Genomic DNA, 14,414 nt, shown 5'->3' with positions numbered 1-14,414 from the left:
GCCAACAGTTTGTATGGGTCATTTTGCTGCTAACACATAACAAAAAGGCAAATAAAAGAAAACAAGGGTGGATATCATGGATGGGTGATTACGAAGAGCCTTCTATTATATATAAAAATATTTGAGACAGCAGTAGTGTTCATATTATCAGTGCTGGTATCAGTGTATCCATATTAGAGGGTGATATTACAGCTATTGTTTAGGGCATGAAAAAAGTGATGAATTAATTTAAGTGCCAAAAAAAAACAGACTACAGCGATTATAGATTGGGCAGACTAAAAGGAACTTGCTTCAACTTGACTTGGTTTTGGTACATTACTCCCTGTCCACAGCTGATTGTCATGGTAATGCAGTGTAAACTATTGCAGCGTTGTCTTCAGTGTTAACACAGCTATGAGTAAAGAAACAGCGGAGGATGAAACTCAAGACTGTAAGTTATAATTTCCAAAAACATCATTTTAAATGTCATTTTAAGATTATTTCAGGCAAGAATGTTGTTGTTTAGATGAAAATCTTTGACCGCTTTATGAAAATAAAGCCAAATCATGGCATGATGACCCACATATGTAGGGACACAGCAACAATCCATGTTCCCTATGGCTTTGGCTCATTTAAAACCACATCGAAGGTGATACTAGACATAGTATCTAGAACGTCTAATGTTATGATGTGGACAGCTTACGACATTTTACAAGAAACCATCAGCCACTATTGGAGCCAAGCTCTACAGATACCAATAGTTTGTAAAAAATATCTTATTAATTAATCATTAAATTTTTAATCAAAAAAGAAGAAAAAGTTTTTATAAAATTAAGCAGCAGTATGTATTGAAAAATGTATATTTCCACCACATTAATTTGAGTACAACTGTTGAAACTGTGCTCTGAAACCAATTATTGACTTGAATTGACAATATTGACAAGAAAATACTTTGTGTATAGACTCTAATTGCTATCGCAAAGGCCAAATATTGGGTTTCATTAGACTACAGATTAATCTCTGTAAACAATCCAAGTTTTGCATAATTAAATGCATTTCGAGCCTTTAATATTACTCTTTTTATTTTGTTTAGGGTTATGACAGATGAAGGTCAGGTAATTTTCTAGTTTCTGTTTAATATGTGGCTAAATGTAACCCTAACCTACTTTGTTGTCTTGGATGTGAAAGGCAGTTAGAATCAATTCAATAGACTGGCTCATGTGTGTGTCTTATCCACACACACAGTACATGTCTTAAGTCTTGCTTTCCAATGTTGGTATTGACAGCACAGAGCTGTTGTAGGAACAGAGGCGTTACCGGCTTAAGTGCTGTTGTGTCTGGTTCTCCGTCTCACAACCGCCACTCCAGACCACAACACCGATGGAGAGGCAGCTCCGATTACTGCCCATTGATTGCTCATTATTACCGTGTGAAGCCACATCGGTTCTGTGGAGTGCACTCACTCTCATTTATTGAATGAACAGAGACGAGAGTAAATATGAAGAAATGAGCCTTGCAAGTTAAAGATCGGCCTCTTAAAAACAGCCCTGTGATCAAACAACACCTATCACCACGGACTGTGAACTCTGGATGCTGTGTATGGCTTTGATACGTACGAGTAATTATACGACAAATGAGCTTGCACACAAACAAACAAGCAGCTGGTCCAATATGAGAAATCATTTTACCATCTGTTATTGAGCAAACTGTAGATTTTTCTCTGTTTCTGTGTGTAGTAGTTATACGCGCAGGATCATTACCAAGCTTTCCTTCCCCTAAAGTCAACCACATAGGGAAATAGCTGACAAGTAAACATAACAAAGCTAAGCTGAGCCATCTTAGTGAGTGTAGGGAAGCAGAAAGGAGGATGAGTTTACCCCAAACAGAATCCACGGAGGATAGGAACTCTAACAGAGCTGTATCACACATTCTCCCTCCTCCTCTATGTTTTATCACTCAGTTTTGATCTTCTTCTCTCTATCCCATCACCTCTTCTTCTCTGCTTGTCCTTCCCTCCCTCCGGCAGATCTGCTTTGTCTGCTGAGCCTGTTGGTTCCAGGACAACTTGAGCTACTATGTCCCTCCTGGACACACTCCCCTGTAGCAAGGCTCACCCACACTCTCTTGTTGTTCCCCTCTCGGTGTGATTCAGAGCTAGGTTGGTTTATTCCCCTCATGGGGCTCCCCAAACACCACTTATCAAGCTCTCACAAATAACTAAAGGCCAACGAGTTTGGGCATTGTTATGTAAATCATTTTATGCTTCAGTTATATCAGCCCACATAGGGTTAAAGGTATTTCAGAGCATGCTTTCCGGATTGTTTAATACAAAATGAATACTTTGCTGTTTGTGATGCATTTATACACTGGGCAGAAAGACTGTTACAAACAATGGGTCTTTGGTGTAGAAGATTCTTCAAGGAACATTCTGACAAAGTATGAAAACATCATCCCAGTTAAAAGCCTTCACATAAAAGCATTAACACAACAGGCGCATGATAGATATACAAAAATGACAAATACTCATCTGAGAATATTCCACATCAAATTCTTGATACTGGCAATAATGCAGACTTGTGACAGCTGCAACACTTGTTCAATGACACATCAGAGGAGAATGACACCAGCAGGCATGTGTTCTGCTGTTAATTCACATGGTCTATGTGAACAGTCCTGATAAAACCCAACAAAGCATCTACTCTAGTCAATTAATGAGGCTAACATTACTTAAGTTCCTCACTATCCTTAGTCCCAATGCAACTTCAAATATCGTCCTTCAACTCATCGTGTTTATCGTCTTTATGTCTTTTGTCATATAATACACACTGAACCACATACAGTCAACAGGTTTATTGTTGTGACCTTCATTTATTCTGTGTGATTGCTTATTGATGCACTCATCAATGCAATAAAAGACGCACTCTCTATCTGTAAAGACCTTGAATGAAACTTTAGGGAGTTTTCTTCAACTGGAGAATGTCTCATGCCTCTTTATAAAAGCTTTTACACAAAATGAATGATCTGCAGGTCAAAGTATTTTTAAAAACTGAACACAAATATTACACTCTAAAAAACATATTAAACTATTTTTCAGGATGAGGCTGATTCCATTCATAAATCACGTTATGTAGAACTGATGTTAAAACAATGCTGGACTTGCTGATTGTGGATCATAGTGATTTGTATTATATGAAAAAGGAAATTCTTTAGACTATCAAGGTAGGAAAAAATGTGAGGACCACAGTCAGTTCAGCTTTTAGAGTAGAGAATAGCTTACATATTCAGCTCTTAGACATAATAAAGCTGGGAGTGTCTTGGGTCATGAAAGCTAACCTCATCCTCCACTAATCCTGAGCACTGCACAGAGGATCTTACTGAACAACTGTGGCAAAAAATAATGTAATCTTAACAAATATTTGATAGCTAAATGTTAATGTTAAAAAGCCATGGAAACCTACATCTGTATTATGCATGTACATGTTGCAGGCCAGAAGAGCAGAGATAAATATGCATCATCTGAAGAAGAACATGACAGTGACAGTGACAAAGAAGAGCTCTCATGTTTCTTCAGCTTCACTCAGGAATGCAGATCATGAGGTACTGATTTTATTGTAGCAACTATCCATACAGAGGTGAAGTCAAGCCTTTTCCAGTGTTCCCACTTCAGCAATGGTGAGAGACAAATAATTTTTGATCCTGTACGAACTGTGTCACCGTTTACACATATGATGTCAATTTACAGATCAAGAAAGTCACAGTTTGTGGCAAAAATAGTAAAGACATGTGTACTTTTGTGCGGAAACAGGTCAATGGACTGCATCTCTCGTTGCATGTGATAACATGTCACAAACTTCAAAATAGCCACTGCCTAAGAAGTGTACCTCAATCTTAAAGACATGAAAATGTACTAAAAGACATTAAATCTGGTCATGTTATAGCTGCAGAGACATCTCCAATGACAGTGAACAGATTGTGGAGAGAAACAGTTATGATGACCTCACCTCTGAAAATTTGAGATGTGTAGTCTTTATGTTCGTATGTTCTCAACATTTGATTGATTGATTTATCTTTTAAGTTAACAAACATCATATGTGTAAACAATGGTATAATCCAAAGGGTATCAAACGTTACTTGTCTCTCGGCATTGACTGTAATACAATGTTATTTCCAAATTTGGACCTAAGGGGCATAACCCGGAAGGGGCAGGACATCAGATCTACATATTGATATGATACTTTAGTTAGTAAAATAATGAATGAGTGGTTCTCATTTTCAAATCATACATAGATCATGCGGCTGAATTATAAAGGCCTCAATAGTGAGACGAGAGATTGAATGGTCTGAAAAATATCTGGCAGTGTTTATGAAATTAACTGCTAATATCACTAGTCCTGTCCCAACTGCCTCAGAGCAGCTCAAGTAAATTGGCAACCAGTGGGAAATTAGATCTAAATCTTCATCTCCGCAGTACCACTCATTTTGTTTAAATAAAGTAAAATTTGCCAGACACATATGGATGTTTCAAGGTAAGTAAAACATCTGCTGTCCTTGAATTGTACCTCGGAGTAAAACGAGATAAACAAATCTGTACTCACCTCATCCAGGCAGCGTTCATACTGTTCCCTCTGGCTCTCGTTCTCCGAGGCCAAAACAGAGTTTTCCTCCTGCACACAATCAGACACATTCGGTGTCAACACAGCACAGACCTTAGAGTGATTTTGGTCACATTTGATGCAACACAACAACAACAGAGGCGACTGAAGAAACAATCAAGTCGAGCAGCAGCTAACAGGAGAGCGGCTTCACAAAGGCCATATGTCAATGCTGGACCAGGGCAGCCAATAAAAAATTTACAGAGAAAAAGGTCAAGGGGATGGAAGTTATGATGCTGAACTTTGGGCCGGCAGCTAGCCATTTGGAGCTTGGACCTAATAAGAATATCTCCTCAACTTGCCAAGCGATGAGGCAGCGTCCTATTGATCTCGGGGAGTTTCCAATTTGTCAGAGGCAGGCAGCATATTAGAAGCTGTCAGCTGGCTTTGGTTCTCTCGCCCTCTGCCCTTTAGTAGAAACTACCAATCCCTTGATGAAAACATGGGAGACATAATTACAATCCAAAACATTCCAATTATGCCAACAGGGATGAAACACTTACTAATTAAAGCCTCAAAGCCTGGTTATGGGAGCAAATGTAATGACTAGCCTATCTAATTAAAAAAAAAAAAAAAAAAGACTAAATAGCTTATTTGTTGGTTTGCGTAGGGAATTTCTAACTGATATACTGTATTTTACTAGGGGAAACCCATGGCATCTTATGTATTATCCTTGTAAAAGGTCATGACCACAATTGTGTCACAGACCTCTCATTCTAGTAGAAGTGTTTTAAGGGAGCTATATGTAATACTTTAATATTATCAACAGTGTTCAGAAAAAAGACTTGCCACATTATGTCAATGGTATTTTATAGCATTGTATTGCACTGCAGAGATATGAGCAAGGGCCAATATGTCACTGTGAATGAATGTGACCACTAGAGGGAGTAATGAGTCACTATAGTCTTGTATCTGGGGTTTTAATGAGCACAAATGTGGAAGTTATTATGTGATGTTGCAGGTGATTCCAAACAATTGTGCAACAACACAATCTTAACAGAAAATGGAGGTGGTTTGAGGTTTTACTGTGGCTGTTTTCTGCCTAAAAACAGGGCTATAGTGTAAACTATCAGCTGATGCAGAACACAAGATTATAAAATGTTTCTAAATACATTGCTTTTTGTCATATCTTCATAGACTTATATAATAAACCAAATTGTGGTATCTTTCACCAAGTGTAACTAAGTGCTGCCAGTGCAGACACCAAAGCATCCACAGATTATTGATGCTGCTGTTTCTAAAATTTGCAGATTTTTCTGTCAATTGTTATTACAGCATAATTTTATTCCCACAAAATGACAAATGTAATGTGAAATGTTGGTGTGAACATATTTTTGCTACCAACGTACTGATCACTCGTCCACAGAGAAACATACTATGAATGTTTTATTCCTGATTGGTGATAAAACAGCCACATGTGTAGCCTTTAAAATGTGCCATTTGGACTCACTCACTTCTTTATTCTGTTTTTACAAAGCAAACTCTGAAGAACACTGGTGTCTTTGATATTTGACGCCACTCTGAATGATGCATCTGGCATTTTTATTTGTGTGGTGACATCATTTGGAGCAACAACATTTCAGCAGCAGTCTTAGTAGAAGGGATGGGAAAATCTTTCACTAACATATCACTTATTTAAACTTTTATCACCTATAGTACGGAATTTCAGTTGGCTTAGATTCACCACCAAGATTTGGAGTAAATTATTAACTCCCCACACTGTAAACAAACTGCAGAAATATAGGTAGTTTTTGCATTTATGTTCTTGTCACTCAAGAACATAGATGACCTAGAGGTATTTCTGCAAAAATCTAGATGTATTCATTTAAAGCCTAGTTATAGACTGCAGTTCGTGTCTGCCAAGTAAATGAGCAGGAGAAATGAGATCAGGCCAGTGCTTTCTTAGTGTCAGTGGAGCTTATGTACAATGCAGGGCAGTGATGTATTGCCTATGCTTTGTTCATGCTGCTTTAGCTGGCGGTGCATCCATCACCTATGCAGCGGAATGGAATAAAATTGCAGATAGCTCTTGATAAAGCTATTTAAATGTACTGTTAGGTAATGTGGGGACGGTGTGACCATATGTCCTGACAGTCTGTGAAAGATAACAGCAACAGGCAATTATCTGCCACTTCACTGTAATTAGAGTCTAAAAAGAATACATCCAAGAGTGACTTTTGACTTTACTTTTTAGTCTTCTCATTTTTAAAATTGTTGTTTCTCATTAGACAGTGATGTCAATGTAAAGTACTTTCTAACTTAGGAGGGCGTTCATGTGCTACTAATTCCAGATGAACATGAGTGAAAGTTACAATTACGTTACACCCAGGCCTTTGAAGGTGTTCAATCCTCTACAGAACATAATGTTTGGCTAGGTGCCATGTTCTGAAAGGTGGGGTAGCTGTTTTAATGAAGAGGAACAAATTATACCTGCTGTTTTGGATCTGCAACACATTTTCTGTGACAGATTACACCATTAAACCCTCATACACTACACAAACTTTCATTGATATACCATTACACATTGTTATTGGGCCAGCAAAACCAGAAACTGGAATAAATTGAGCATTAAACATGAAAACTCTACCTTGACCAGCAAATAGAGTTAGATAACTTGTTTCATCTGCCAACTAAAAGTACTGTTACATTATCCTCTATTTTAGCTGGAAATCTGACATTACTGTGGCTATTTCACTCTTGTAATAGATTAAGGTTGTATAGTTATCATCAAATCTTAATATTTTTCCCTTTTGTATACAGAATGTTGTTGTTTTTCTGATTAAAGTTAGCTATTTTTAGCTAGTTTTCACATGGGTACAACAATCCTACCACATATGCCAAAATGACATTTCCTGCAACAATATTCTTAGTTTAGACTCTATGCCAGAGCAGCTAACTTTATGCATCTGTGCTGCAACCAAACATCGACATGGCTTCAGCATCAAACCAGCTAGCTTCAATTACAGTGTTATTAACTTGCAAAATGTGCCACCTGGGCTGAGAGAGCAGGACAGATGCTGATTGCAAATATTATCAACACGGAGTAAAAAACCAATCACCAAGACATGGCTGAGTGAAGAAGCTGCAACAGTGCTTGACTGGATGGAAACATTCCTGGAAATAAATCTCATGGTGGGATTGACTTTTCGCCTGAGACAGGCATGCCACCAAACAAATACTGGAAACACTGGAAATTTGATTTGAATGTAAAGTGATTTCGGTCTATGTTGACTCTGAACTGTAAATCAGGAATTTTGTCATGCCTGTGATGAGACTGTTTGGTTTGTTATGTCGTCCATAATATCGTCATATATTGTTTTACGTGGAATTTGAACCCTAAATAAAGATAATTTACATATAATTGTGTAAAATGAGGATGACATTTTGACTGTACGACTTCCACCATATTAACAGAGAGAAGCCACATGGAGCCACTTAGGAACGATTCAGTAAGACCTGAGGCCTTATTTAATTAAGTCTGAGTCCATTAATTGCAGAAGACATGGGAAAGGATGTGTCCAGTGGCTTCAGTAGGAAACAATGAGCCTGGATTACTGTGGTTGCTTGGGGCTGGTGGCGGAGTGCAGCTCAAATCCCCAAGCGCAGAGCAAAACAAACTGAAGTCGGAGCGCAGCCTGAGGCCCCTGCTGCTGTTCTCATAGGATGACTTTGCTCTCCGAATGAAGAGGACCGGGGAGTTTGATGAGCTGTCATGCTTTCAGACACAACAGAGCAAGGACTCTGACAACTGGCAGACAGGCTGGCCACAAAGGATAGCTGGAGGTGGCTGGAAATGTGGATGCAAGGAGGGAGGAAGAAGAACAAAGGAGGTATGTGGAGAGGAGAAGAAACAAGGGGAAAGTCAAAGATAGAGGGGAAAACGGAAGTGATGCTGAAACAGCATACCTCCAGGGTCTTGAGGCGGTCTAGGAGGAGCTTAGTTTTGTCTTTGTCCTCGTCTTCTTGGCCGGCGTCAGGATCGGCGTTCAGTGGCAGCGGCCCGGGATCTGGCTCCATCTGAGTTGCCGGCAGGGAGCCGTTCTCTTCTGGGCCATCGTGCTGCTTCTGCACTTCCTCTGAGAGTTTATCCTATCGTGCACACACGGAGAAACAGAGAGGGGTTAGAGGGGAGGAAAGTGAAATTTGGCATGTAGCAAACCGGAGCAGATGGGAAGAAAAGCGTTCAAAAAAATAGGTATGACAAATGTTGGGGGGTGAAAACGTGGAAGCTGGAAAACAAAAAATGCGGAGAAGAGGCGTGAAAGGCAGATATCAGAGAGAAGGAGAGCAGGAGAGGATCAGATGGGCAGATGGGACAACAGGGAGGCAGCTTCAACAACAGAGCTCCAAAACATCCCCTAATCCCTAATCATGTTTCACTTGTTTTCCAAAGAGTGGCGGTGACCTTGAGGGCTCACGTCTTGTGTGTAATCGGGGGATCCTACACTCTCCCTCTTTAGCCTCACTGTCGATCTGCCTTTGACAGTCTCTCTGCCAGCTATCTTTCTCTGTCTCTTCTTCCATGTTTGTTTTTTCTTCCCTCTTTTTTTGGCTTCCTGGCATCTGCGATAATTAACTACTGGTAATAATTAACTACTAATTAGGCAGAGTCTGGCTTGAACTGAATTGCAAAAGGAAAACACAATGATCTGCCTATCATGCAGGAATTTATTCTGCTTTCCAAGGAATTTTTGGAGATTGAAATCTATTTACTGGCTGAGTATGTATTCATCATGTCAGCGCTCAACAATAAGGACTGCCTGAAACCCCATGTCAGGCTGGTAAATCTAGAAATTCAACGGCATTTTTTTTTTTTTCTTTCTTTTTCAGAAGTAGCTAATGATGAGCTGTCTTGGTTCCTATTCATCAGTTACACATGCACAGTAACAGAATTTTCAGTAAATCTCAGATCAAGTGGGAAGAAAATATAGCATGGCAACTAATATGTATTAATATGTATATAGTCTGGAGGGTTTTATTACTTACTACTGTTATTACTGTTTTTATATTGTTTGTCTTTTGCACTATATTTATGCATGCACATTTTTTCTTGCACTTTATTCTCCGTTGTGGGATCTAATCTAATCTAATCTAATCTAATCTAATCTAATCTAATCTAATCTAATCTAATCATAGTCTCTATAGTATTTGATAAAAGCTGATAATTAAAACAAATTCTAAAGGAGCAAATAAAAATTGACTTCTGACCTATGTGCCTGACCTTGCCAAGATTCAGTGTCTAATATTTAGTGCCATCTAGTGATAAAGTTGTAGACTGAAATCAACTGAGCTGAAATCTCCATCACCCTCCACTCTGGTGGCTAAACCCCCCCCCCCACAGAATACCCCCATTCGAGCCTGTGGTTGTTCTATCTGTTATGGGCCTTTCAGGTGATAGTAATAACTTTAACAGTGGATGACACCTACTACAAAGTGGAAAAAAAATAAGAGGTCCATTCTGTGGTACTGTAGAAATGTGGTGGTAAAACATGTCAGGCTCATTTGAAGGTAATGACAACTTGATTTTCCATTTAATTATTTATGTACACTAATGAAAATCCCTTGCACCTGTAATGTGGATACTTCATATGCAGTAAAAATGCTTTTTAATCTCGTTTTAATCTCTTTCATAAAATTGTAACTTGGCTGTTTTTAGGGTCACCTGGCTGCAACATAATTGCTGCAATAATTGCACTTAAAGGCATCCCGTTTGCTGGCTTCAACTTTTAATACAAATTCTCTTACTCTGAATTTACTTAAAACATAGTTGCCTTTTTCTAGTTTGGTTGAGTTGTACCTCCATGAAATAGCAGGATGTCCTTTTTAAGTTAGCATGACTTAACAGAAGGGTCATACATACCAGAAGTTTGGAAACTGAGTTTCTTGGAGATAAAATGTAAGCACAACAAACTATCGATGCTGGGATGGTTACTGCCATCTGCCTATTGGCAAATACAATGACATTCACCCATGGCAATGGTCGATGTTACAAAAGTACAACTGAAGCTGTCAGTATGATTCAGACTGGAATGTTTTTTAATATTGCATAAAGTTAAAATAAAATAGATGCTTTCAGCCCTTTTGGCCTCTCTCAGAGTTACTGATGATGGTCAGTGTTAATCTGTGGTGTTATATTAAATTTGTGTGATTGAATTTGTGCTCATAGTGGGATAGAGGACTGAAAGGTTTTATTCTTGTTTCCCCAGCACAAAAGGGAAATAAATAACAAAAACTAAATAAACCAAAAGTCAGTGCCGGCAATGGCCCAGAAGTTCACAAATAAAATTTAGTCTGCAGGATTAAAAAAAAAAAGTAAACAAAATGTAGGAATACAGCTTAAAGGAAAAACAGTCAACAAAACGTTGACTGAAATGCTATATTTAAGCTATTTGATATAATATACTTTCAAAGTGTTAAGTTGCATTTGTTTGGAACTTACTAAAGACTGAGTCAATTCATTTTTATATCAAACATAAATGTTCAGTTGTATTTAAAGCATTCATCCAAGTTTTAAGTTCCATTATAACCTGAAATACTTTGGAACTACACGAACAAAATCTAACATGGTCATTACCTTCCTGCACTTTCAAGAGCATTTCGCAAATGAAACCAATTTCTACTGTTTTCTCTCATTTCAAACTGAGATTGGTTTTCTCAAATAGATATCACAGGTAAAGCTATTTCCAAAAAAGTTGAAGTTCTTGAAAACTAAAGGTCTAAATATGTAGGGTTGGACATCAGTATTAGTTTCTGGTGGAGGATCCTAGGAGCCACTCGACTAAATCCCTCAATTAAAAATATCAATGATGAAAGCAGTCATTAGTTGCAGCCGTAATCCCATTATTTGTAAGGTTTAATTAAAGGTGTGATTAAAATACATGAATTATCCAGAACTCATCCTCTTTATTGTCCATTAAATGCCCATTACCACCTTAAATAATCATTAAAAGCTCCTTTTGCATGACTTCTCTCCTCAGCTGGAGTAAGACCGACCGACATGAATGAACTAATGGTAGCGTTTCTTCTAACCAAAGCTATTCATATATTGGATTGTGATATATTGCTGAGCACACGCATTACATTCTTCATTCTCGTCTGAGCTTTGACAGATAATTGTCAAACCTGGAGATACGTATGGTTAATGTGCTGGACAAAGTGGGGGTGAGCTGAGCTGATGGATGGCCACCACTCTGCGTTTACATTCAAATGCAGCAGAGAAGAAGTCATTTCTTTCTCTTAATAAGAATTGGAAATAATGTCCTTCAGAGCACTTTGTGTCCAGCTCGATCCAATCTCCAAACATATATTAGGTTTTCAATCTTGTTTGATTCCATCAGACAATTGCACCAGAGGCAATGCTTTATAGTCACGGTCTTAAGTGTGCTTTTGTTTGCGAGGGTTAGCCTGTGAAGACTGCGGTATGCTTTGAGAGGCTGCTCATCAGACAGCGTTAAAGGGCTCGGTAATAATCTCCACAGAGAGAGTGTGGAGTGAAAGAGGGGAGGGAACCTTGTCCCTCATGCTGCCCTTTCAAGTTATTGAGTTTGTCTGCTGAATACACAGAACAGAGCTGCAGCAGGAGCACATCCATGCGTAGGAATGCTCAGTGTTCGGTTATACAGCAAGTGGGAATACCATAATAACCCTCCAAGTTTATTCTCCTTGACAATCTGTCCACTGCTGATCACAAGAGCACAGAATGCCTACATACACAACTGTACATATGTGCATCAAAGTGGAAATAAGCACACTCATCCTCATAGGTCTGCAACCTAAGAGTTATAGCTTCTTTTAAATACCTCTTGTCAGAAAAAATGCATTAAATAATCAATAAGAGCATCATAACTTCACTTTTAAGAGACTGTAATGTCCAAATTCGTGGCCACTCAAACAATTAACCGATGATCAAAACAGTTAAATAATTGTTTAATTTAATTATGAGAGTCTTGTGCGATATGGGTATGTGCAATATGTGTGGGTTATGTGATTGCATCTTTGTTCTAGTCTAATACGTCTATTATTAATTGGCAGCTTCACCTGTGCAGCTCTTGGAGTCCAAGACAAATTTCCCTAAGGGGACAACAGCGTGTATCATATCGTATCATATCGTATCGTATCGTATTGTAATTCACTGTCCACTGCTCTAAATGAACCTCAATAAACTCTATGAATGAACTCAATTACACTCAAACATGCAAATGTTGCCCTCGCACCTCATTACTATTGGATTAAGCTAAAAATGAACTGTGTGTTTTTATGCACTGCACTATTTTACAATTGTAGTGGACTTAATAAAAAAGTAATAGTTTTTGACAGCTGTGATGACTTTTTTATATACACACTAATATTCCACAATAATGCAATCCAACATAGTCAACTAGTGGTACTTTTTGTCTAATTAATGTAAAGTTAGTCTTCCAAGTGTGTGTGGTCAGGTGAAGAGTTAGGTTTTGTGTAGGAATATGACATGTAAAGATAAAGTGAAAAGAACAGTGTTACGCAAGTTTCAGCTGTAGCTTTGAAGCGTTATTTAAAAACATTAATTTAGAGCTAGTTTGAGGCAGTTAAGACTTCACAAATTCCAGTGTATAGCCACATTATTTAATGATGTCTTTAACCTAAATGCATACAATAGAAATTAAGACATTTAAAGTACATTTTGAACCCCATACTTTTGCTTGTTTTGGCTTCTCTGATGGAGGAATTTGCTGCTTTTCTACATTTTTCATAATTCTAAATGGATTTTCTCCCATTTGGCATGCTACTCAGACAAATGTGCAATTTTAAGACATCATATTGGGCTTTGCAAATTTGTAATTCTTCCCATTTTATACCCAAACAATCATTTATCCATTTGTGAAGAATATGAGCAGTGTACACCCACACTTGGCTTTCAGTCACACTTCTAATGTCTCCTCCTCATAATCCATTTACATTACAGACCTCAAGAGAGGGGGATTATCTACTTTGTATGCACTGAGACATTATTTGCACCAGGATGGTAATCGCTGTGAATATCTTTTATGACACTGTCCTGCTTGTTCCCATTTCTGTGATAAAGCTCCAGCACCTCAGGACAACTTCTAGGATAATGGTCTAACCTGTGCCTTATAACTGCTGCTGCTAATCCCATGTTTCAGTCCACCACCACTCACTGGAATGAATGCAGGAAAATAACTGACATTTCTTTTTTTTTTTTCTACACATCCTTTTATTTGTTCTCATTACTCTTTTTTTTTTCCCAGGCTATATTCAGGCTTTTATTCACAGTGATGAACGTATGTAGCCATTTATAAAGACTCTCTTTTTATTGGTTACACACTGAGCTACTGATGCCCTTTTTGATATTCTCTGAAGGCATTCTGCCGTGGTTTCAGAAGTTACAGACAATAATTTAAGTCTCTACTTTCCAAACACTGTGACTATATTATCCTTTTCAAAAAAAAAAAAGAAAAAAAAAATGTGTTTGCAGCGTTAAAGTGCTAGATAAGGCCTCTGAATAAATGCATCACACAGGCTTGGGAGTCAAAGTACTTTTCATTTGTGAGTGAAAGCTCTCAGACATGGAATTAAACTGCGTGGATGATAGACAGTCTGAGGCAACATTCCAACACAGCAACGCCGTGTAAACATGTTGAGCTCCAAATTGCAAAGAGCGACCTAAACAGTGACCCGACGCTTCTTGAATATTACTTATTCTTTCTGCTTCTCTGCACAGTCCCAGCAGCTATTTCTCTTATGCAACAAGGCTTTCACCTTGACTTAGTCTAGTTTTATTCAACA

The 14,414-nt window shown here is 38.3% G+C and overlaps 2 protein-coding genes across 5 annotated transcripts in view; both read right to left on the bottom strand.

Annotated features, from left to right (window-relative positions):
* LOC115434446 (ly6/PLAUR domain-containing protein 6-like) overlaps positions 1 to 14,414 on the bottom strand; it is a 1,359,089-nt gene that overhangs the window by 1,158,727 nt on the left and 185,948 nt on the right.
* LOC115434240 (nck-associated protein 5-like) overlaps positions 1 to 14,414 on the bottom strand; it is a 197,458-nt gene that overhangs the window by 47,212 nt on the left and 135,832 nt on the right. For all 5 annotated transcript variants that reach the window (XM_030156080.1, XM_030156088.1, XM_030156092.1 and 2 more), the window contains 2 exons: positions 8,538 to 8,720; positions 4,575 to 4,643 (listed from right to left, as the gene is read on the bottom strand). In XM_030156080.1, coding sequence (XP_030011940.1) covers positions 4,575 to 4,643; positions 8,538 to 8,720 — 252 coding nt within the window. The remainder of the gene's footprint in view (positions 1 to 4,574; positions 4,644 to 8,537; positions 8,721 to 14,414) is intronic.

Source organism: Sphaeramia orbicularis, chromosome 2 (genome assembly GCF_902148855.1).
Source record: "Sphaeramia orbicularis chromosome 2, fSphaOr1.1, whole genome shotgun sequence".
Lineage (NCBI taxonomy): Eukaryota > Metazoa > Chordata > Actinopteri > Kurtiformes > Apogonidae > Sphaeramia > Sphaeramia orbicularis.
Note: the sequence above shows the minus strand (reverse complement) of the source record. Positions and strands in the feature narration are given on the sequence as shown.